Genomic DNA, 26654 nt, shown 5'->3' with positions numbered 1-26654 from the left:
AAATACTTTGCGTGCAATCAAAGCAGTAGCGCCACAAAGATAAGCAACATAATTCTTAAGTGACACCTAAATACACAAGCCCTAGGTGGGCGAGAGCCCTTTCTATCTCTCGTCCTCATTTTAGCACTGCCTACACACACAGCCTCTTCATTGACTCTGGCTCACCTTGTTTGACGTTGTGCTCTGTGGAGAGGCATCCGCTGACAGACCGGGAACCTTGTCTGAATAGAGAGGAGGACATAAAAATAACATACAGTGAGACTGAAATGAAAAACAAATAAACACATGGAGGGAGCAGGGCTCTAGTCTAGACTAACTTTTCCTGTTTATTTTTTTCACACAATTTGGACCGAGGCTAGCAAAAGCTTTCTTGGTTGCAGCATAAATGCCTTAAATGAAGCAAATCCATATCGTGGAATAATACAATTATTATTAAAATTATTGTTTACCTTGAATGTTAGAATGTATACATACAATTTTAAATATATTGGTATTATAATTAACTTATAAAGCATTATATTACAGTAATATGCTTAGAAAGCGGCATTACCATGGGCGGCTACGTGGCGTAGTGGGCAAGGCGCTCACCACGAAATGCTGGAGACGCTGGGCTCGTCAGTTCAAGCCCAGCGCTCCACATTTGCTTTCAGTTTAGCTGGTCGTCCGTACTAATACACATTGGCCGTATTAGGGGGTGGGAAACTGATGGGTGGGGATCGGGCGTTGTGGACAGCGACTCCTACAGGTCGGTTGGTGCGCCTGCGCAGTAGAATCAGGAAGTGTCGGGGGCAGCGTGAGCCTCCCACGCGTTACTCCTCGCCACTGAGAGATCGAGCTGCGCAGGTGAAAAGATGCGACTGCTGTTACCTCAAGTACCGGAGGGGACTTGTGCTATGTATGACTTAGTCCACATTGCAGCCGGCTTGTGGGAGGCAAGAAACAGCGTCCGTGACAGGGGAGGGTTGAATTGGACGATACGAAATTGGGATGGGAGAAAATATGGAAAAAAATGGGAGAAAAAGTGGATAAAAAAAAGAAAGCGGCATTACCAACAATTCAACCAGGTGAAATATAAACAAAACAAAAATGGTGGCAGTCTAGAGCCCTGTGGAGAGAAAACAAGAACTACCTAGAGAGGACTAGAGAAAGAGAGGGAGGAACAAGAGCATCTGAAAAACCAGACCTGGTACAATTACTATGTCCGGCATAACGGCGAGTGCGTGCGCGCGTGTGTGTGTATTGTGTGTGTATTGTGTGTGGGGTTATTGGGGAATTGTAAAGGCGTTGGCGCACAACTGCTCCAACATCCAGACATGTTCTTGAGGTGGAACATCTGGAAGGATCTAGAAACAGATGGCTGACCATCAGCGTTGCATCGACAGTGAGAGGAGAGGGGGGGGGGGGGGGGGGGGGGGGGCACTGAGCACCGGCTGCACCACGGCTAGGTATCACTCACTACACATCCTTTTCACACCAAATATTGCATCTGATATTTAAATCCGATTCCAGTTCTAAGTGACATATACTATATATATATATATTTATTTTTTATTGAAGCAGATTCCATTACACGACAGTCAATTATTTTCTGTTTTACATTTGTACACACCATGTTTTTCTACATTGAAGCGTGATCAATAAATTGTTCTCAATAATGGCCATTCTACAGGGGCACCACTGAGAGTGTCCTCACCGGCTGCATCAGAGCCTGGTACGGGAACTGTACTGCTCACAGCCTCAGAGCGACACAGAGAGTTGTTAAGACAGCAGCTCAGAACTGTACTGCTCACAGCCTCAGAGCGACACAGAGAGTTGTTAAGACGGCTCAGAGCTGCACTGCTCACAGCCTCAGAGCGACACAGAGAGTTGTTAAGACGGCTCAGAACTGTACTGCTCACAGCCTCAGAGCGATACAGAGAGTTGTTAAGACAGCAGCTCAGAGCTGTACTGCTCACAGCCTCAGAGCGACACAGAGAGTTGTTAAGACGACTCAGAGCTGTACTGCTCACAGCCTCAGAGCGATACAGAGAGTTGTTAAGACAGCAGCTCAGAACTGTACTGCTCACAGCCTCAGAGCGACACAGAGAGTTGTTAAGACGACTCAGAGCTGCACTGCTCACAGCCTCAGAGCGACACAGAGAGTTGTTAAGACAGCAGCTCAGAGCTGCACTGCTCACAGCCTCAGAGCGACACAGAGAGTTGTTAAGACAGCAGCTCAGAGCTGTACTGCTCACAGCCTCAGAGCGACACAGAGAGTTGTTAAGACAGCAGCTCAGAACTGTACTGCTCACAGCCTCAGAGCGACACAGAGAGTTGTTAAGACGTCTCAGAACTGTACTGCTCACAGCCTCAGAGCGATACAGAGAGTTGTTAAGACGTCTCAGAACTGCACTGCTCACAGCCTCAGAGCGATACAGAGAGTTGTTAAGACGTCTCAGAACTGTACTGCTCACAGCCTCAGAGCGATACAGAGAGTTGTTAAGACGGCTCAGAACTGCACTGCTCACAGCCTCAGAGCGACACAGAGTTGTTAAGACGTCTCAGAACTGTACTGCTCACAGCCTCAGAGCGACACAGAGAGTTGTTAAGACAGCAGCTCAGAACTGTACTGCTCACAGCCTCAGAGCGACACAGAGAGTTGTTAAGACAGCAGCTCAGAACTGTACTGCTCACAGCCTCAGAGCGATACAGAGAGTTGTTAAGACAGCAGCTCAGAACTGTACTGCTCACAGCCTCAGAGCGACACAGAGAGTTGTTAAGACAGCAGCTCAGAACTGTACTGCTCACAGCCTCAGAGCGATACAGAGAGTTGTTAAGACAGCAGCTCAGAACTGTACTGCTCACAGCCTCAGAGCGACACAGAGAGTTGTTAAGACAGCAGCTCAGAACTGTACTGCTCACAGCCTCAGAGCGACACAGAGAGTTGTTAAGACAGCAGCTCAGAACTGTACTGCTCACAGCCTCAGAGCGACACAGAGAGTTGTTAAGACGACTCAGAACTGCACTGCTCACAGCCTCAGAGCGACACAGAGAGTTGTTAAGACAGCAGCTCAGAACTGTACTGCTCACAGCCTCAGAGCGACACAGAGAGTTGTTAAGACAGCAGCTCAGAACTGTACTGCTCACAGCCTCAGAGCGACAGAGAGAGTTGTTAAGACGGCTCAGAACTGTACTGCTCACAGCCTCAGAGCGACACAGAGAGTTGTTAAGACGGCTCAGAACTGTACTGCTCACAGCCTCAGAGCGACAGAGAGAGTTGTTAAGACAGCAGCTCAGAACTGTACTGCTCACAGCCTCAGAGCGACAGAGAGAGTTGTTAAGACAGCAGCTCAGAACTGTACTGCTCACAGCCTCAGAGCGACACAGAGAGTTGTTAAGACGGCTCAGAGCTGTACTGCTCACAGCCTCAGAGCGACACAGAGAGTTGTTAAGACGGCTCAGAACTGTACTGCTCACAGCCTCAGAGCGACACAGAGAGTTGTTAAGACGGCTCAGAGCTGTACTGCTCACAGCCTCAGAGCGATACAGAGAGTTGTTAAGACAGCAGCTCAGAACTGTACTGCTCACAGCCTCAGAGCGACACAGAGAGTTGTTAAGACGGCTCAGAAAAGCTGCGGCTGTGAGCTCCCCTGTATGCGGGCCGTTCTACCGGATTGGTTGAGATATTTTGAACTTTTTTATGTTTTATTCCCAAAACGTTGTCAGAATATATATGGTACCATATCTATAGTACATACATCTAGTGAGAGTACCGTCAATTTTTATATTGTATTTTTAGAATATTTTGGAATGTTTTTCCTCTCCGAAAAATCTCTCTGTAAAATGCATAACACTGATCATATTGATTTCAGAGTTAATGATTGATGAAATTGAACGTACATTTAACCAATCAATATCATAACATTTTAGTTTATAACTCAATATACTTTATTTTTTAATTTTTTTTTTACAAAACACCCAGTGTTTCGGTAGTGACTGCATAATACATACAACATAATATTTAGCATAAAACGCCCAAAAGTTTACCTTATTGAAGAGAATATGTGTTCCATTCTTAAAATTACACACTGATTTTCTGACTTTGGAACACATTTATTTCAAAATGATGGGATTTAACTACTTCTCATTCCATTTTGTCACTACCGAAATGCTCACATCACTACGAAACGTTACCATATGTTTAGGTAGTGACAATTCTAGCTAACTTTGAGTATAACTAAAGAATGCTAGCAAGCACATGGCTAGCATACACATCTTTGAAGAGGTGTACACACATAAAAACATAATATTTCACATGAAACCCCAAAAAGTTTGCTTAAGCTTCCTGCACCCCTGGGACAAAAAACTTCCCAACTGTAGATACTGTACATACTGTACTTGGGATAAGTCTGCATTTTTTTTTTTTTTTTTTTTTTTTAAGTCTAACTTGCCCTGCAACAAAACACTGCACACCTTTACCCCTTTAGTCAAAAAACCTCCCTATTGACTCCCATGTTAAACACGTTTTTTGAAAACGACGCCATTGCAGATTGAATTTTAAAAAATATATTTTTTCATCTAGGCCCCTTTATGGGCATTTACATATGCATGATTACAAATTTTTTTTCAAGATGGCCGCATTGCGTCATCTATTTCCGGCGGCCACAGCTTGTGTGTTTACTGCTTATATCCTGCAATGCCGTTCAAAAAATATTTTTTTCTAAAATGATTTGATAATGTTTTATGGAGGTCTTAGTGTGGTGTGCATGCGTGTGTTGAGAAATTAATTTGCAGCCATTATGTGAAAATGGCTAGTACAGTAATGGCTAGTTTTCACAATGGCTGCAAATGACCACATGTACACACATTAATTTCTCAACACACGCATGCACACCACACTAAGACCTCCATAAAACATTCTCAAATCATTTTAGATAAAAATATTTTTTGCTACCGAAAGTACCGTAATTTTCTGACTATAAGCCGCAGCTTTTTTCCCCATTTTTCAACCCTGCGGCTTATATAACGGTGCGGCTAATCTATGGATTTTTACAGCTAACTGGGCGCGCTCCCTCAGCTCTGTGACCGTCAGATCAGACTCCTAAATCTGCTGCAGCAGTGCACGCCTTGCCCCTCCTCCTCCCCCTCACAGACCCACGTCAACAAACCATTACGGCAAGAGTCTAGTGTATGAGCAGCTCAGAGCTCCTCTTTCAACATAACTGAAGCATTAAACAAAATGACCCCCGACAGTGAGTGTGGAGCGAAAAGAACTGCTAGAATACTCAATCAGCAGCAGAGTAGTTCATTGCTGCTAGATTGTTTGTTTGTTTAATCAGTAAGATGTAAATAATAATAAAACATAATTTCTTGGCTTCCGGTATGAGAGCGGAAGAGTAGCACGCATGCGGTGAGGCTCCTGGTCAAAAGAGCGAAAAACGGAGAAATAAGGACCCGAAAAGTGATCAAAAATCAAGATGCAAACGAGAAGGAAGGAGGAGAAAACAAATATGAAGGAAAGAGAAATGGAGAACTCACAGGAAGAGGAGAGTTCGATGGAGCAGAACCCCCAAGGCGAGACCGAGAAGGAGCAGGCGGAGGAAGGGGGAGTCTCGGCTGAGACGGACAAGGAAATGCCAGGATGGGCCGTACTCATGCAGGCCGGGATATTGGCGACCATAAAATTGAACTCGGACACGATGCAGGCAACCATGAAACTGAACTCGGACACGATAAGAAATTATATTGGGAAGTTACGGGAGGAATTGAGGAAGGAACAGGAGGACTTCAGAGGTGAAATGAATACAGAACTCAAAAAGGTGGATGAGAAGATGGCGGAACAGGACAGAAACGTAACAGAGGTACAGACTAGAACGGCGCAAATGGAGGAATGGAACACAGAGATACACGAGGTGTTAACGTGTGCGATTCAAAAACAAGAACAGATGGAGACAAAGATATCGGACATGGAGGGGAGGTCACAGAGAAATAACATCAGAATATGGGGATTGAAAGAAGGAGTCGAAGGGGAATCGGTGATCCAATATGTGGAAGAGCTTATCAAGGAACAACTGAAGGAGACGGGACTGGAAAAAATGGAGATACAGAGGGCCCACAGGGCGTTGGCTCCGAGACCGAAACCGGACAGACCTCCGAGGGCGGTGATTATTAACTTTCTGAGATTTGAGATTAAGGAATTGATACTCAGAACCGCGTGGACCAAGAAGATAGAAATCGAGGGGAAAAGACTGTCGTTTGATCAAGATTACTCGACAGCGGTGGCAATAACACGCAGGTCCTACGCGGGACTGAAGAGAATTCTGAAAGAAAACGGAATGAAATTCCAATCACCCATGACCTCGCTAAGGATTCACTGGAAGGAAGGGACGGTGACATACGCGACGGCGCGGGAGGCGGCGGAGGAGATGAGGCGACGGGGGATGCAGATGGCGGAGGACGGAGAGGGAAGGGGACAGGAGGGCCAGACGCGGAGCCTGCAGCAGAGATTGGAGGGGGCACGCAGATGGACCAGAGTGGGAGATCGAGGCCCGGGAGAGGAGGGAGGAGAGAGGAGAAGGCCGAGGTGAGAAGTGACAGACCGAAGGCGGAGACGGACGAGGAGGCCAGAGACGGAGAAGGAGAGGAGAGGAGGCGACGAACGGATGAGTACACGCACAAGAGATTGAAAAACTATCCAAATAGAGACAAAATATAGAAACTGAAATAACATATACATAAACACACATTCCCAGGGGAGCTCCAGTAGCTCACCGCGTACCTCGGACGCTATTTCGGCATCGGGGACAACCGTGCGCGTCACGGATCTGGGATACACGAGTTCGACTCCCGGACTCGCCGTATTTTCTCAAAGTGTCTTTCCCCCGATCTATACCCCATTCAACCTGTTTCTGTCGGTCATGCTTGACCAGAAAAAAGCGATAAACGCTAAAAGAACCAGCTGACTGGTCAAAGTATAAAAAAAAAAAAAAAACACATTCCCAGGTAGAGGCAGGATATAGGAACGAACATAACGTATACATGGACACATAATACACAGGCTGACGGAGGAAACAAATGGAAATATAATTAGGTATGATAGACGGAACACAGAACATATTGAAACAAGTACATAGACACACGCTGAGAGTAACACAGTTGGAAGGGATTAAGGGGATAAATGGACATCACATAGAAAATAGAGAGGAGGAAAAGAAAATAAAAAGGGGTACACAGAAGACACCACACACGGGTTTGGGAGGAAAGAGGGACATTGGAACATATGAGCCACATTGAGAGGGACCTAGGAAATGGGGGTCTTTGATCAGAATGAAGGACAGAGCGCTTTTGACCAGGAGCACGACAGCAATAAAAACAGTAAGAAAGCTGGACAAATATGACGAGCGGTTGGGGGTAAAGGTTTCAAACCCCCAAGCCGTCAGGAGGAGGCCTCTCACTAGGAGAGCAATTACTCCTCACCCACCAGCAGGGGACAGGGGGGGACACAGGGACCCCCCGAACGCCTTGGGAGCACTTTATGTAAAGTTTATGTTTTTTATTTATGTTAATCATTATATGTATTCGGTGAAGAGAGCGGAGGCTACAACTGGAGGGGGGAATGAATGTGACATGGGGGGGACTGACAGACGAAAGAAGAAGAAAGATGACAATGGTTAAAGGTATAAAAATTATGTCGTTAAACGTTAATGGAATGAATAATGTGATAAAGAGGGGCAAAGTGATGTTGAAATGTAAAAAAAGTGAGATTGAAGTGATTTTTCTGCAGGAGACACATTTGGTAGCACAGGATCATGAGAAACTGAAGAGGTTTGGATATGAAAATGCATACTATAGTTCCTTTAAACGGAACCTGAGGAGAGGAGTAATCACGTTAATCAAAAACAGTCAAATTTGAATTGATCAAGGAAGTAAGAGACAAGGAGGGAAGGTTTGTTCTGGTGAAGGGAAAAATGGAGGGTCAAATGATTACGTTAGTGAATGTTTATGCACCCCCAGAGAGTGAGAGGGATTTATATGAGACCATTTTTGATATGATAGTGATGGAACTAGAAGGGATATTGATATGCGCGGGAGATTTTAATGTAGTACTGAATCACGACCTAGACACCACGAGTACTAGAAAAGGACGGGCACCAATCAGTAGATATATGAATATTCAGATGACGGAAATGGGAATTACAGATGTTTGGAGGGGGATGCAAGCCATGGACAGGGAATACACACATTACTCACACCCGCACGTGACATATGCGAGAATAGACTACTTTTTGATGACGACGGGGGACAGTTACAGGGTACGGGAGAGCAGAATAGGAGTAGCGGACATATCGGATCACAGTGCCATATATCTGACTGTCGATCTAGAAGGGAGACGGAGGAACACGATCTGGAGACTAAATGTAGGAATATTAAATAACAAGGGGGTGGTGAGTCAGATCAAGGAGGAGATATCCAGGTATAAGGAAGAAAATGACAACGGGGCGGTAGATCCGAACATTCTATGGGACACACTGAAGGTGGTGATAAGGGGGAAATTGATGGAGAAGACAGCAATGCTGAAGAAGGCCAGAACGGAGACATATCACAATCTGATAGGGAAGCTGAAGAAGCTAGAAGGGAGACACCAGATACCAAAAGAACAGGAAACGCTCGGAGAAATCAAAGAAGTAAAGGCCAGGATAAATAGGGAATTATTGACGGAAATAGAAAAGAAAGCGAGGTTCATGAAACAAACGTACTATGAAGGGGGACCAAAAGCGACCAGACTGTTGGCTAGGAGAATTAGGACGCAACAGAAGTTGAACACGATACACACAATAAGGGATATAAAGACTAATGAAATATTGAGAGACCCAGCTGAAATAGAGAGGACATTTAGAGAATACTATGAGAAACTATACACACAGCCAAAAGCAGCGGGAGAAGAGGAAATAGAAGCATATCTGGAGAAGCTAGAGTTACCATCGATAGGGAAAGAACAGAATGAAGAATTAAATAAAATAATTACGGAACGAGAACTGGAAGAGGCAATTAGTAGAGCTAAAAACAACAAGTCTCCGGGGAGCGACGGATTCCCATCGGAATTCTACAAGACATTTAGAACGGAATTAGCACCCATGTTAGGGGCGGCGTTCAGACACACGATGGAAGAGGGAAAAATGCCCCCCTCGTGGAAGGAAGCCATAATCACCACGATACCGAAGGAAGGGAAGGATAGAGAATTATGTAGTAGTTTCAGACCTGTGTCCATACTCAACGTGGATTACAAGATGTATACATCGATAATATCAAAGAGATTTGAGACGTTTATGCCAGACATTATAGATGAAGATCAAACTGGATTTATTAAAGGGAGACAGACACAGGACAACGTGAGAAAGACATTACACATAGTAGAGGAGATACAAAAACAAGGTGGTAGCGCGGTACTGATTAGCCTAGATGCAGAAAAAGCATTCGACAGTGTGAGCTGGACATTTTTATATAAAACATTGATGAGGTTCGGACTGAACGGGAGGGCTATGAAGATGATCAAGGCGCTATATCAAGAACCGACAGCGAGGGTTAAGGTGAATGGCAGCTTGACGGATAGAATCAGATTAGAGAGGGCTACCAGACAGGGATGTTGTCTCTCACCGACGCTCTTCGCCGTTTTCATAGAACCACTGGCACAACTGATCAGACAGACCGAGGACATTAAGAGAGTAAGGATAAAGGGAACGGAATATAAACTAGGCCTATTTGCGGACGACGTGATAGTATACATGAGGCAACCAGACAAGAGCTTCCGGCACTGATGGATCTACTGAAGGAATATGGCCACTACTCAGGATACAAACTAAACGTGACAAAGACACAGACCTTAGCATGGAACTATACCCCAACGACGGAAATTAGGGAACAGTACGGGATAAGATGGGACATGGACAAGATTAAATACTTAGGGGTGAACATCACGAGAGGGGTGGAGAAACTGTTTGAGGCGAACTACACACAGATAAATCAGAACATCAAGAGAGACTTAGAGAGATGGACAGTAATGCCCTTGGACTTCAATTCAAGAATAGAGGTCATTAAAATGAACATACTATCAAGGTTACTGTACCTATTCCAGTCACTACCGATACAAATACCACAGAATCAATTCAGGGAGTGGGACAGACTGATATCGAGGTTCATATGGGCGGGGAGAAGACCACGGGTCAGATATAAAACACTACAACTACCAAAGGAAGAGGGAGGGATGGCAGTACCCAGCCTACAAGATTATTACTATGCAGCACAACTGAGAGCAGTGACGTGCTGGTGTAACGACAGATATGAGGCAAGATGGAAAGACATTGAAAAAGAAGGGGAGGGATACAAGGTACAAGCTCTGGTGGGAGATAGGGAACTATTTAAAGAAAAAGAGGGACTATTAGATCCAATCACCAAATGCACCTTGACCATATGGAACAGAGTAGTAAAAACACACAAATTGGAGAAGCAGTCAGGGGTTCTGAGATGGGTAGCACATGACAAGAGATTCAAACCAGGGAGGTTAGACCATGGATTCAGAAGGTGGGAGGGGGGGGGGGGGGGGGGGGCAACAGCGATATGCAAAATGATAGAGAAGGGGGAAATGCAGACACTACAAAAATTAAAGGAGAAATTTGGACTAGAAAACAGGGACCACTTCAGATATCTACAGGTTAGAGACTACTACAACAAAGAAATAAGGGGGGCCAAAGACGAAGAACAGAATGGAATAATAAAGATGATAGTATGGGCATACGAAGGGGGGCAAGGAAGAGTAATATCAGCAATATACCGGGCTATAATGAACAGCAAGGGACACACGACCGATTACATAAGGGAGAAATGGGAGAGAGAGCTAGAGATAGAAATAACAGGGAAGGAATGGGGGAACATATGCGAGGTGCAACACTCAACAACAGGATCGAGGATATGGAAAGAGTTTGGATGGAAAAACATAATCAGATTCTTTATAACCCCAGAGCTGAAGGGAAAATATGCACCAACACAAAGAGCATGCTGGAGGATGTGTGGGAAGGAGGGGGCAAATCACACGCACATATTCTGGGGATGTCAGAAGCTGAAGGGGTATTGGGAGGAGATAGGGGAGGCAATGATCAGAATATTAGGATACGGGATACCACAAACAGGACTGGTGCTTTACTTAGGAGACCTGACACACGAGGGAATACAAGGGGGGGACAAATATTTAATAAAGATAATGTTGATAGCGGCCAGAAAAGCAATAACGAGACTGTGGTACAAGGAAGACCCACCGACAATAGCACAATGGGTAGGAATAGTGGAAGAGATACAGGATATGGAGAGGATAACACACATGCTGAGGTTACAGGAAGAGAAATTTGGAGAAAGATGGGGTAAGTGGGAGGATTACAAGGGGAACGAAAACGACATCACAGAGGAAGAACCAAATACACCACAAGAGGGCGAAGGGTAAAGGAGGAAAGAGGTTCAAAGAGGGTCTCTGAACCCATGTCACACACTTAATGTTTTCTAATTTTATTTTGGTTTAAGGTATGACAACTGTTTTATGTTTTTTATTTGCTTACGTCAGTATTTTTTATTTTTCGTCTCTTTTGGGTATTAAACTTTTTCTTTATTATTTATGTCTGTTTAATAGTGTTGTTGAGGTTATTGTATATGTCGTGTTGTTTGTCTATAAATGTTTAATAAAAATGTAAGTTTAAAAAAATAAAAATAAAAAATGACCCAGTCAATGAACTATTCACTTTAGTTTATTAATGCATGAGGCGTTGTCTAATGTTATCTAGCTACTGATGGCTCCTGATATCATCAGTTTGGCATTCGATTTCGCAGGTGCTGGCTAACTGGCTATCGTTCTGTGAGCTGGCGTTGGTACCTGGCTGGCTAACTAGCGTGGCTATTGTTCTGTGAGCTGGCGTTGGTACCTGGCTGGCTAACTAGCGTGGCTATCGTTCTGTGAGCTGGCGTTGGTACCTGGCTGGCTAACTAGCGTGGCTATCGTTCTGTGAGCTGGCGTTAGTACCTAGCTGGCTAACTAGCGTGGCTATCGTTCTGTGAGCTGGCATTAGTACCTAGCTGGCTAACTAGCGTGGCTATCGTTCTGTGAGCTGGCGTTAGTACCTAGCTGGCGCTGGCTAACTAGCGTGGCTATCGTTCTGTGAGCTGGCGTTAGTACCTAGCTGGCTAACTAGCGTGGCTATCGTTCTGTGAGCTGGCGTTAGTACCTAGCTGGCGCTGGCTAACTAGCGTGGCTATCGTTCTGTGAGCTGGCGTTAGTACCTGGCTGGTGCTGACTAGCGTGGCTATCGTTCTGTGAGCTAGCGTTGGTACCTGGCTGGCTAACTAGCATGGCTATCGTTCTGTGAGCTGGCATTGGTACCTAGCTGGTGCTAACTAGCGTGGCTATCATTCTGTGAGCTGGCGTTAGTACCTAGCTGGCTAACTAGCGTGGCTATCGTTCTGTGAGCTGGCGTTGGTTCCTGGCTGGCTAACTAGCGTGGCTATCGTTCTGTGAACTGGCGTTGGTACCTGGCTGGCTAACTAGCGTGGCTATCGTTCTGTGAGCTGGCGTTGGTACCTAGCTGGCTAACTAGCGTGGCTATCGTTCTGTGAGCTGGCGTTGGTACCTAGCTGGCTAACTAGCGTGGCTATCGTTCTGTGAGCTGGCGTTGGTACCTGGCTGGATAACTAGCGTGGCTATCGTTCTGTGAGCTGGCGTTAGTACCTAGCTACCATTACTGTTTAAACAAAAATGTTAATAAATGGGAGCTTCCTCAAACAGCCATCTCTTTCCTGACAATCCCCTCTGTGCACAAACCCTTACATATGGTAATTAAACATTAAAACACCTGCGGCTTATAGTCCAGTGCGGCTTATATATGTACACATCATTGAATTTAGCTGCTGCGGCTTATATTCAGGTGCGGCTTATAGTGCGAAAATTACGGTATATACGGTATTTTTTTTTTTACACCTTCTGATGCCTACTAGCACAGTGCAGACAGGTTTCACTTTTCTATACCAGGCCCAAGTCCACACTGCTCTTCCAACTTCTGCAGGTTTCCATTAATCTACTGCACCCCGCCTCTCTTTCTCTCTCAATCACTCACTTTCACTGTGGAAAACTGTGGTTTTCAGGAATATCCATCAGACACTCTATATCTCCCCCCTCCTTCCTTCCTCCACCCACCGACTGTGGCGTATTTATGGAGGTTTGACAAAGTGGCTGAGAGAACAGGGCGCATCTCTCTCTCCCTCTCCCACCCTCTCTCTCTCCCTCCCTGACTCTTCCTCTCTCTCTCTCTCTCTCCCTACTACCCTGGAATGGGGGAAATTGGTGGGGGGATGTGAAATCTAACTGAAGGTATGGTTGTATTACAGTTCAGAATCAACTGTCCTATATACAGTACGTCAGCCAGCCCCTGCAGTGTTTCCCCATGCAGAGATTTGTTTATGGCGGGCGGGGCACACTACAATATCAGACGGGCTCACGACGAATGGATTTCCCAAGCTGCCATAACAACATATTAACAACTGCATGTGTTGCATGCGCAGTCTTTTCCGCTGCTCGAGTTACGTCTTAGCGAACGCCACCTTGCCACCAGCGCACATATCCTAAGAGCCTATTGGAAACACTGGCATGTGTCCATTTCCTTTTCTACACAACTATGTGTGACTATACTACTACTGGCTAGTTTTAAGACCCTGTGACGCGAGGAATTACTTTTCCGTCTTGTTAACTTGTGTCCCTGGTAGGCCTGTCCCCGACTAAGGATTTGTATAGTCGACTTTGATTGGTCAACATTTTATGATACCCCCCCCTAATGCAAAAAATGTATGTATTTTTTTCTCTGATCATTCCATTTGGGCTGTGGGGGGTGCTTAATGTCTGAAGGAGTCGACTGAAGGCTTCTTGTCCTCTGTAAAAGCATGCAATTGGTCCACTGATGGATACATCTTGATATTTGTCTAGTCTAGTGTGTTCATTAGACAGGTGAAATCCTCTTTCAGTGCCTCTGTGCCTGTTTTCTTAGGCATTATTTACCAGCAATGGTGCTCTGAAAATAAAAAGTATCTTAATACTGCGGAGGAAGACCAAACCAGCGACGCAATGCATGCGTGTGTGTGTTCCTGTGTGTCGCCCATCTCGCATGTGTGTGTTAAACTGCATGACAAATAAAGACTTCTTCTTCTTCTTCAGTCTGTCACTAATTATGCACTAATCACAACCACTACTCCTATTGGTCCCAAACTAAACCCAGCAAAGCACAAGACAACAAGAGGTGTGGACCGTCCGTCACTCAATTGTACTGAGTTTTAAGAACCGGTATTAATAATCTGACATTGTCGCTTCAGACAATGTGATGTTTCAAAACGTATTGAGGAATTTGTGAAGAAAAATCCAGAGGAATGTTTCAAAAGGAGAGATGAACCCAGACCAAACCAGGGAGCGGTGATGACCTAACCGAGATGAAACTGCACTGGAATTACTTGTGGAGATTGGGAGGTTGAGGTAATAAGGCCACATGCACTGACCGTGGGAGGAAGAGTAGGCAGTTTATTTTACAGTCCCATTCGGAACCTTTTCAAGGCTGGTTACTATGAACACACAAATCCATTGTTTATAAAGTCTCATATTATTAAATTTAATAATTTGGTTTACTATAAAACAATGCAAATAATGTACAGAGCTAAAGCAAAGGTACTCCCAGATGGGGTGCAAAGGTTTTTTTCAACACATGAAAGAAAATATGATTTGAGAGATATTTGTAAATTTACTGTTCAAAAAGCTAAGAAAGGGATTAAAAGGAGGTGTATTTCTATTATTGGGGTTAACTTGTGGAACAATGCTGATATACAGTTAAGAATGAGTAATTCGATTTTGGTTTTTAAGAAAAAGGTTTGTAAAGCTATTTTTGAAAACTACAAGGGTGAATAACACTGTTTTCTTTTCTTTTTTCTTTTAGAATACCGTTTTGGAATCTACATTTTTGTAAGGCACATTTTGAAAACTACAAGGGTGAATAATACTGCTTTTTTTCTCTTTAGAATACTGTTTGAGTCTAAATTTTTGTATTTTTTTGGTAAGAATATAGGACAGGCACATATAAGCACTATGCTTCAGTCTGTACCTTTTCAGTCACTGTAAAACATCTAATATTGATAAATGATGGTGTATATTGTATTGTGTGAGATGACTGAAAAAATAAACTACTACTACTACTACTATTTCACACTGGTGAATAAAGGCAATTTAAATCGATATTACTCTAGTCTAGGGAATAGAATATAAGTAGTTTATTGATCCAGGGGATATGGGGTCCACGATTCAATACAACCAAGATACTTTAAAAAGGGATAGATATTTCACTTTAGTAATAAATAAATAGATCAGCAGTCTTACCTGTATCTAAAGTAATCTACTAGTAATGGCTGCTTTTTTTTTACTGTGAGCTAGCGACCACTGCTGTCCCTGTCGTCCTCGTCAACACCACCGCTCCTCCCAGGTGTCAGGCTCCACGTTCACTTCCATTTATTTTGAGGACCAAGTCTAAATATCATACTTCTTGAAGTGTATGCGTAGGAGTGAATGAAAAGCCTGACACCTGGGATGAACGGTGGGGGTGACGGCAGATGAAAGGGACAGCAGTGGTTGCCATCTTACTTGTAGATGACTCGACATAAGAGGTAAGATTGCTGAAACTTGACAAGTTCAACTAAAGTGAAATATTCCTTTAACAGGAAAAAGAAGTGCTGCCAACACCGATGACTTCACTGTAGGGATGTGCACAAGTTAATTGTTTCATGGCCGGTTAGTTGGTGGGTGGTCTGAATGAATAATTGAATATATACGGTGCATATTGAATAGATGACTGGTAAAAAAAAATTAAAATAATGTCTGGCACTCTTCCATGGAACTTCCATCATCCTCACATGTTGCATAATGTTAAACAGATGCTTTTTGGGATGATTCAGCTTTGTGGACATGGTGTCACGGTAGGACAACTCCCATCCACATATCACCACGTAAAAAACTATCCTGGGAGGTTTTGTCTTCTGGGCCAAGGAAGAACAACACAACAGCACAGTGCATGCAGGCCGGAGGCCAGGCAGGAAGCACTCCAAGCTCAAGTTAATGACACGCTCCCTCCTAGCGGCTGACATTTTAACCCTTTCACTGCCACACGACAGAAGGTTAACCCTTTACTATCACACAACCGACGGTCGGTTGTGTGATAGTAAAGGGTTAACCTTCTGTCGTGTGGCAGTGAAAGGGTTAACCTGCTGTTGTGTGGCAGTGAAAGGGTTAACCTTCTGTGTATTGTCGCAGTTAGCTTTTCCAGTCAATACAATTCCATCAATTAAATTCTCAATAACCTCCATAATATAAACAACAACCGCATTACAAAAGTCCACTATGATCCCTGTGAACAATTATGGTTATATGACCACCGTCCCTACTTCAGTGCAGAAAGAGCGCCTGACTGCCACCATTTTGGAAGGAGTTGACGCTGTCCCGTTACCAGAGACAGTACTGCATACAAAATGGTGATTACATCCTAAACTGTGAAGGGCGACAGAGAGCGTGTAAAAGTACAAGTCATCTAATTTGTGTTTACTACTACGGCAGAATAAAATGTAGCCGATATCGTGATAGGTTTTTTTCTCCCCTATGATACACAATCATCCCATTTTTGTATCGTGATATATTGAATTTCGATATACTGTCCCATCCCTACTCTAGTCTTATTTTTGTATGGGGGATGGTTGTTCAATTTGTAAATAGAAATTGCAGTTTATTTGATAGTGATATCATTGAGATATCAATTATTTGTCAATGGACATTGAATAGGACAACCTTCCTATGTCAAACGTTTTTTATATATTTTTTCATAACTGTATTAAAGGAATTGTATTGAAAGGGAATTGAAACCCAACCTGGTATAGGCCTATTCAGACCAGAACAAAAAAGGTTACACATAAAAAGGATGGGGCTGAAATAGTTTGGTTTCAGATTATGTGGCTAAAATGTAAATATGTGCTTCTAAAAGACATACAAAGCACTAAAAGCAGCTCAATGGCCAGAGGTTTAGACTGTAAAATAAGGTGCTACTGAATCTCTGTAGTGCAGTAACACGATTTGAGTACATGGCACGCTAACGCAGTGACGCTGCCTTTAGGTACTGATCTCAAACCAGAGTGGAATTCCTAGGCAACTTTACCTAACTGAAGACCTGGGTCAAATAGCATTTGTAAAAGCATTTGCTTTGATTGATTGCATCTCATAATGGGCACAATTATGCTTGATTTATAGTTGTATTGTGTTCATTTATTTGTAGATTTAAAAAAAAAAATTTTTTTACATTTATGGATGGGATGCAAAAACACCACTTTTCACTGCCAATTTTGAATGATGATTCATTAACTTTAACTATAAGCCAATACAGAGTACTGATCCAATCCAACACTTTGTCTGAACACTTTAGACCACGAGTCTGAGGTCACTGGAGAAGAGATAACACATAGTTCTCTATTGGAGAGATCTAACAATGCTTGGCATCAGATTTTAGTAGTGGGAAGATTGTCCCGATACAAAAACTGCATGATTCTTCTTGCATCTTCCACACTCGCTCGCGTCCTTCTCAGAAGTTATCAGCAGAGATGTTGGGATGAGGGAAAGAGGATCCTCTCCTCCGACATTCTTTTGATATGAGAAAGAGGCGAGGAGGAGAGATGCGAGGAGTGTGGTTAGAACGTCTCCTATAGGGAGGTGTAGTCCGACGTCACTTTAGTTTCCCGCACGGTCCACCCGTATAGGGATCTATCATTGGGAAAATGCATCATCTGCTATTGTAATAATTCTGCCTCATGAACATTGGCAAGCTTTCCATTTGTGCACAAAATGAGTTCCCTTCCATCGCTAACATTATTGTTTAAGCATTTTTGGTTGAAATAAATTATACATCATTATTTTACGATTAATTGCTAATTGTTTCATGTTGAGCTATAGATTGTGGATGAATACACACAGAAAGGTACACCATGCCAATGTTCATGCTTTATTTCTTTGTTTTAAACGAGACGATTTAGAAATGTGTCCGTTGGAAATATATTGCCATTTCAAGCGAGGTGGACCGGCCGGAAACAACAATGACGTAACACCACCACACCTCCCTATTTTGACCCAGGTCCACACCCCCTATAGTCCACTACACCTCCATATTCTGACCCAGGTCCACACCCCCTATAGCGCACTACACCTCCCTATTCTGACCCAGGTCCACACCCCCTATAGTCCACCAGACCTCCCTATTTTGACCCAGGTCCACACCCCCTATAGTCCACCACACCTCCCTATTTTGACCCAGGTCCACACCCCCTGTAGCCCACTACACCTCCCTATTTTGACCCAGGTCCACACCCCCTATAGTCCACCACACCTCCCTATTTTGACCCAGGTCTACACCCCCTATAGTCCACCACACCTCCCTATTTTGACCCAGGTCCACACCCCCTATAGTCCACCACACCTCCCTATTTTGACCCAGGTCTACACCCCCTATAGTCCACCACACCTCCCTATTTTGACCCAGGTCCACACCCCCTGTAGCCCACTACACCTCCCTATTTTGACCCAGGTCCACACCCCCTATAGTCCACTACACCTCCCTATTTTGACCCAGGTCCACACCCCCTACAGCCCACAAGGCTCCTGTGTACAGACCCAAAGTCTCATGTCCGCTCTGATGGGAAATGAGAGTTCGCCAGAGCTGCTCGGTGACACTGGCTTGTCCCTCGTCCACACCTGCAAAGTCAGGCAGTGACAGCGTCAGGCAGAGGACAGAACGGAAACTCCTGCCCAGGGTTCCCACAGACATTGCAAAATGAAATTCAAGGACTTTCAAGTACTTTTCTAAGCACTATTTTTCATTTTAAAAGGGCATTTAAAAGGATACAATTCACTTTTAAATGACGTTTTTTATAGAAAAAAATAGGATCCACTATGTATGGCTTAAAACCAATTTCCGACAATTAGTTACACTTTAAATTAAAAAAAATTATGTATTTCTTGATTCAGAACAATTTTATCATGGATGAACAAAACTTTCAATGCGAATGGTTGATTTGAATTTAAATGACTTTTTACGCACCTTGTTAAAAAATGGGCTGTTTTCAAGGAATTCCAGGACTTGACTTTTTTTTTTTTTTATATATAAATCAAGCACTTTAAGCACTTCAAGGACCTTGTGTGAACCCTGCCTGCCGCTACGGAGGAAATCAAGGGTTTCATTCCAAAAATCTACATAATTGGGACCTGATGTTTGTCATCATTGCTCAATATTTCCAAAGTACAGAAGGAGGGATCACACCCACTTAAATGTATTTAACACTTTGAATGCCGACGACGACTATTCTCGTTTTATCATGCCCCCCGTTGAGTGCCGACGACGAGAAATGTCGTTTGATTTTTTATTAGCGATCTGAATTCATATTTCATCAACCGAGTCTCCCGTTGGTACAGCTCCGATGGGAAAAAACCGCCCCCCATCGTCTATCCCTGTGTAACTGCAGGTCAGTCGATTAGACTGACCTGGGATCTGTAGATCTGTAGAGGTGGAGCCAACTGGCTCCATTGTGCTGGCGAGCAGTCTGATGAGGGATCTGATCGCGAGTTGGAATGCAGCCTGGAATATATATTTACAGCAGCCAATAATCAATCAATAAGCGTGATCGATATTTGGAATGGCGAACAGGAATTGGAATAATCTTTTTGGAGAACATCTGATCTAAGGTAAGGAGTCTATGTTACCAGTCTTGGGGTAATCGGAGCTGTATTCACTGAGATAACAGCGTGTCCCTATGTGTGTGTGTGTGTGTGTGTGTGTGTGTGTGTGCGCGTGTGATCTTGAGGAAATGGATAATAGATTTTTCAGCCAGCCTCTATAGCGTGCATAAGTACACATATACTATCGATAATCTAGCGTTTATTTGAAAACGATTCATAAATAGGCCAACAAATGACAATGTGTCTAGTGTATTCGAGAATATTCCAATAAATGCCGCTTATGGGGGAATCTTTCTATTTTCCCGGAAATTATCGAGAGAACGATAGCTTTTCGAAATGCTATAAAAAGGATATGAACTAGGGCTGGGTGATATATCGAGTATACTCGATGTATCGCGGCTTGTTCTACATGAGATGTAGTAAATTACTATATCGTGAACATCGAGTATATGTTGTCACGTCACGGCTGATAGTGCAGAGCGTTCGTCTCATTTCATTATAGACAGACCAGCGCAGACCTTAAATGACATGCAATTGTAATTTCATTACACAGACCAGCGGGGACCTTCAATGACATACAATATAATTGTCGACGCGAGCAATGGGCTAACCTTAGCTGCTAAGTTAAACCATAAATAGGCTAAGCTAACTAGCGTTAGCTCTTAGCTGCTAACCCTGGAAGCGTTCAAAGCGGACTCCACGACACTAGTTCCATTCGTAAGAAAAGGGGGTGGGTTATATTGACGACGCTTAACAACAGAGGTTTAAAGATAACTTCATATTTATTGGTTATTCGTTTCTTGCATCCAGTTACAATCTTCCTGTGTTTACATTCGAGTGTGACATCATCGCTTATACGCGCATCTCTCTCTCTCTCTCTCTCTCTCTCTGTGTGTGTTTGGCTAAAGTAGATAGAAAACACAGTACTGTGCAAAGGTTTTAGGCACCCAATAGTTTTTATATAAAATTGTCTTAGATGTATTAAAAAAAAAAAAAGAAAAAAAAATGTATTAGTGTGTCAGTAGACTACTCTTAGTACATTTTCATTTAAAGGTCCCATGCATTATAAATGTCATTTTTCAGTCTCTAGCATTGTATTATAGTAATAGGAGTTCGTATCAATGTGTTTTAGGGTCTAAATACCATATTGGCGAATTGCTCCGTTTCAGCCCAGCCCCTCTGTGCCTCTAGTAAATCGGGTCATTTTGATTTGAAGTCCCGAGTCACGTCACTGGGCGCTGTGGATAGTGCACAGTGATGCGATTGGCTCTGTGGTTGGAGCTAATGCCCGCCCCCATTCTACCTAGACTAGACAGCGAGTGGGGCTGCGGGACAGAGAGGAAGAGAGAGCCGAGAGGGAGCCGAGAGAAAGGAATAAAGAGGGAGGGAGGGAGAGAGAGGGGGCACTTGGGGGGGGGGGGTACCTGCCGGCCGCGCGCCACACGGGAGATTGAAAGAAAGAAAAGAAAAAAGTTGCCTCGTCTCATCAGCGAGAGCCGAGTGGGAGAGAAAGGAGAGAAATGAAGAGAGAAGGAGGGAGGGAGAGAGAGGGGGCACTTGGGGGGGGGGGTACCTGCCGGCCGCGCGCCACACGGGAGATTGAAAGAAAGAAAAGAAAAAAGTTGCCCCGTCTCATCAGCGAGAGCCGAGTGGGAGAGAAAGGAAGAGAGAAGGAGGGAGGGAGAGAGAGGGGGCACTTGGGGGGGGGGGGGGGGGGGACCTGCCGCACGGAGGTCCGCGCGACACACACCTCCGAACGGGAGTGATAGAAAGAAAAAAAGGAAGAGAGAGGGAGGGGCCTCTCTCTCTCTCTCTCTCTCTCTCTCTCTGGAATAAGGGGCAGGTAACTATATAACTATAAGATGTATTCTTCTTCCTGCTCCTTTTGTCCATGGAATGACTATTTATGATTTTTTAATGAAGAAACTATGATTGTATTATTCCATGTGGCAAATAAAAACTCTGAACTGAACTGAACTCTCTCTCTCTTCCCCCCCCTCCCTCCCTCCCTCTACCAGTGCAGACTGTGGTCTGACTGTCACTCAAAGTGCTTATGGGCGGAGCCAGGCCATAACAGCCTGATTTCTTGAGGCTGAAAAATGATGGTTTCGAGTACTTGATTAGAAATATAAAACAATGAATTTTTTTGAAAAAAAACTTACAAATGTCTTCAATAGACTAACAGGAATTGTGTAAAGTTGCCCAAATAGTGCTAGGAATAGCAGTGCATAGCCCCTTTAATAATTTTTTAAAGCATCTTCATGGTTTAATAATGCAAACATATTTTGCAGGGACTTATTATAATCATCATATTGGCGTGACTGTATGCATCAAAGGGTTAAATCAAGCATTTTTAAGTGCTTTAGAGGAAATGTCAAAATATCGCGATATATATCGTGTATCGTGATATGGCCAACAAATATCGCAATATCATTTAGAGGCCATATCGCCCAGCCCTAATATGAACCGATTAAAAAACAATCCGTTTCGACAATGTTGATTGCAAACAAGTCATTGATAAGCGACGGGCAGATTAGACACATAGCCATAATTTAAAACATAGGTTATGCGTTTTTAACGCCATCATTGAAGTGGATTCAACCGGGTAAAAAGGTAAAAGTATTTTATAATCAAAAACGTCTCCGGGCAGAGAGTAGCTTTTCAATGGCGGATGCAGATAAAGATCCAGCTTATATTTAGAGAGCAGGGAGGCAGATGACCGATAATAAAAACCAACAATTTTATATTAACAAATGTCTGTTATTTTCTTTAGATCTGCACTCTACGTATTATTTTTAAATCAACAAATCAAAATCAAACTAAAATAAATTGAAAATAAAAGCCTAAAAAATGTATATCTTTTATTTTATTTTATATACTGGTATATAAATTGACACTTGCAGGACTGACACAAGGAGGAGCGCAAACCTTTTAGTTAACCTGTTAAGCTGCAGCCCTATTTTCAGAAAATCTGCCTAAAAGTACATACCTAAGTAAATGGAAGATTGCTCCACTTCTACAGGGTCCATTTGCACGTTCTTGTTATCTAGGAACATCTATGGACCTCAGGGAATGTATTCCCAGTGTCAGACATATTGTGTCTGTTACTATGCTTGAGTAAATCGTAATGAAACAAAAGGAGAATATAAATTATAATTTGTCTTTGATCTTTGATGGTGAATAACACCATGCTAACATTGTGGTTGGGCAGATTTATCATTTAGCACCTTCTTGAGATCAAGTGTACAAAAAATCTAAGCAAATGAATAATGGGAAGATGATTAACACATCCTGCACCAAAAACGAGTTTACTCGTTATTGCCCGCCAATCTAATAACGCCAACAACGAGTTTACTCGTTTTTATGATCGTTATTTCCTTTATTCGCTATTGGCATTCATAATTCATCCAGGAAGGCTCCGGGAGCCAGCTGGACCCTGTCTGATATTGCAACGCCTCAATACCGCCGCCTGGTGGATTTCGGGCGAGTTGCACTCCACTCTAAACCGGATGTGGCACTCTGTGCATCGGGGAAAATCCTCCGGCAGAGCTATCTTGTTATGTTGATCAAGACTAACACTCGAGTGCATGGGATCGCTTTCGAGACGCAAGAATCAATATGCTTTCTGCGTTTATTGCGTCATACAAGCAGAAAATGGATCTAGCAGATCGAAATCAAGTTATTGGAATTTTTTTTCTCCGGACTCATCGGCCACAGGTAAGAGGAATCTAACGTTAATTCCAGCTCGATTGTCCATTTATTTCATTGCAATCCACCCGATCAACGTATGATGTCGTACTAAGGAAAGCCGTTACTGACAATCAAGGAATCATAAACGACCCCCCCCTTTCCTTCACGCATGATTGAGCATAATGTATACCGAGCATATGCATTTGAATTTTTTAATATAGCGTGTATAGGAACAAAACGCCAATCGATTATGTATAATATGCGTCTGGGCCTATAACTCGCATTCTAGGAATTACTGCAGAACACTCTAAAAACATACTTATATTCACGACGGTACTAACACGACATTGTATGAATGGAAAAATATAACGTTCCTACATCCTGAACGATAGATACCCGATGTTGAATGGGCCATAGTAATGTCGATATAGCTATAATATTTAAAAAAGTTATAGCCCTGCAAAGAAGGTGAGCGACTCCATAGGCTTACAGCACTGGCAGAGAGTGGTATAAGATGGGCAAACTGCGTGGCACAGAATGTGTTAATCTTCCATGTGGGCGCAGCTATTGGCCGATGCGGATTACTTCAAAATGCCAGATATCTGCCTGATTGATTGGCCCGACCTATTCATCTCAGTCTATCGCTAGCCAACAGAATTCAATTCAATAATATTCAGTTCTGAGTTATACTTTTTCACACCAGCACTAGTTTTTACAAGAGTAGATGTCACATTTCTCAAGCTGTGTAACTTTAGAATGGAACTCTTCAAACAATAACAAGAACGTCATCCACAAACATTGACTGTGAAAAGTAGGGATGCACCGATACGGGTATCTGATATCAGTCTGATACCAGGCTAAAATAGAATATTGGTATTTATTGGAGAATTTCCCAGATACTAAAATCTGATGCCAAGAAACACATCTAACGTGCCAGAAATCAAAGCAATCTCTAATGGAGAAAAACATATTATATCACAATAATTTTGGTCCAATGACCCCAAGATGACGGTTCAAGTCTATACTGTTCAGTAAAAGCAATATACCAGACCGGTACTCTGTATTGACCGATACTCAAAGCCACCGACTGCACAGGACCTTGCAGTGGAAGACAAATTATATCAACTTTTTGATTGATTTAGTCGCTACTGTACTTTTGAGTTCCACATTGATTGAATGTTGCTTCTTCAGGCCCCTTGAAATATTTTGTCATGGAATCCCCAGGTACAGGGATTAGAACCCATGACTGCAAAACAGGGATGGGTTCCCTTCAATTACAATTCAACAAATTGAAATGAATTTACTTATGATAAGTGTAAAAAATCTTTCTTTTTTTGGATATGACAAAATTCATGATAGAACCCCACTTCCTGATTTGCTTAAAATTGGAAAAACAGAGGTCCCCAGGTCCCCTAATGTCCCCAGGTAGAGCGGCGGCTAATCACAGCCTGCAGCGCCAGTGAGCGAGAGGGAGTACCTACTCTTGCCTTGCTGGGAGGGGAAGGGCAGCGGCAGCCCCTTGGCCCGGTCAGGAGAGTAGCCGCGGCTGCTGACGCTGGAGCCTGAGCGGCTGTGAGGGGAGTGGGCCACCTGAGCCTCCCTGCGCACCGGGGAGCGCTCTCGGAAGTAGCGCTTTCTTAAAAGAGAAAAAATATATATTCAACGTTAGTTCGTGTGTGTGTGTGTACTATACAACATAATAAAAAAAAGGTAATATATATATATATTTTTTATAATAATAAAACATTTTAAATTAAATTAAAAAATATATTTTTTAATAATAAAAAAAAAATATATTTATCGATAATATTGTCCCGATTTATCGATTCTTCCAAATGGCATATCGTCTCAGTCTGTAGAAAACATTCATCCAAAGACACAAGTGATCACAGTTTGTATGCACACATTCTTTCAAAATGGCAGCCAAATGTGCTGACCTAATATCTTACTTCTGTTATAGCTAGAATGACAACATATTTTTGGGGTCAAGGAATTAAATAGGTTTCAAGGTTAAAAAAACGAATAATAGTTTTCTCCTTACCATGATAATTGGGGGTAAATGCACACATTTTAATTCAGGATTAGTTTCCATATATTTTCTTTAAGCCCCTTTAGTTTTTTAAGCAGTGCAGCTACTTCTATACATTACATGTCCTTTAGTAGCGTGAGATTTTGACCAATCAGGAGTAACCTGTGCAAATCAGTTGCTGCAACACTGTGGCCTTGACTAAAACGATTTTGATCCGTTTAGTTTTCGTTTCGTTTTTAAGGTTTCCGTAAAAACCAAAACGTCTCAAGATAATAAGCGCATGCCACAAATTGACAAAATAAATGTCTTTCCGGTTTCTTTTATTTTGAAAACCCCCGACCGGAAGTGTTATAGTGTCTGTTGCTAGCAGCTTAACTTGTGTCGGCCGGTTCTGTGCTTTTCGAGCTAACGTAACGTCATTAGTTTCCAAAGGAGAGGAGAGAAAGACCGCGGCTCACATGCAGCTCAAACTACCTGTTGAAATAAATTAATTGATTGACGTTTAACTTGTCCCCGTGTGTGTCCAGTCATTTCGACTAGCAAACGTTGTATTTAACGTTACCTCAGGATACCACTGTCTATTGTATTTAGTTGGTTAGCTATTTAGGTAATGTGGATAGCATTTTGAATAGCATCAATGCTAGCTGGCTGGCTACAGCTTTTTATTTTTGGTCTGGGTTTGCATGCAGATTAAGGGAGATGCGTGTGAGCATGTGTGTGCGCCTCGGTCGGGAGTGTGTGTACAGCAGAACCCGGCTCCGCTTCAGACAGATAAGAGAGAGCACAGCATATGTAAAGCTGTAAAAGCCTGATCAAGCTCAATAGCTGTACATGCCATTGTTGTGATGTTTTCACACGCGGGCTACGGGAGAGGTGGGCTATCGCGTCATCGGTTCAGGAGAAGACGCGTATCGCTTGTAAATATGGTGACGCAATGGGGGGCGTCTTCAGAATTGCACACTCTGGGAGCTGGTATCAGAAAGTACCGTCTTCAGGCTGCCAGAGCACAGTTCCGTGTGGCAGAACGGTGCAAACGATCAAATACTTTGCCTAAAACAACCAAAATAGTTTTTAGTCTGGACATGGCCTGAATCTGAAGTGTCTGCTCCCCACACTTCACAGGCAGCTGCA

At 43.3% G+C, this 26654-nt stretch overlaps 1 protein-coding gene across 5 annotated transcripts in view; it reads right to left on the bottom strand.

The window, feature by feature from the left end:
- pphln1 (periphilin 1) overlaps window positions 1-26654 on the bottom strand; it is a 111050-nt gene that overhangs the window by 46158 nt on the left and 38238 nt on the right. For 4 of the 5 annotated variants that reach the window (XM_084330633.1, XM_084330632.1, XM_084330635.1 and 1 more), the window contains 3 exons: window positions 24976-25130; window positions 18743-18823; window positions 166-221 (listed from right to left, as the gene is read on the bottom strand). In XM_084330633.1, the coding sequence (XP_084186759.1) occupies window positions 166-221; window positions 18743-18823; window positions 24976-25130 (292 nt within the window). The remainder of the gene's footprint in view (window positions 1-165; window positions 222-18742; window positions 18824-24975; window positions 25131-26654) is intronic. The other variant, XM_084330636.1, reaches the window with a different exon arrangement.

This window comes from Notolepis coatsorum, assembly GCF_963971535.1.
Source record: "Notolepis coatsorum genome assembly, chromosome: 15".
Lineage (NCBI taxonomy): Eukaryota > Metazoa > Chordata > Actinopteri > Aulopiformes > Paralepididae > Notolepis > Notolepis coatsorum.
Note: the sequence above shows the minus strand (reverse complement) of the source record. Positions and strands in the feature narration are given on the sequence as shown.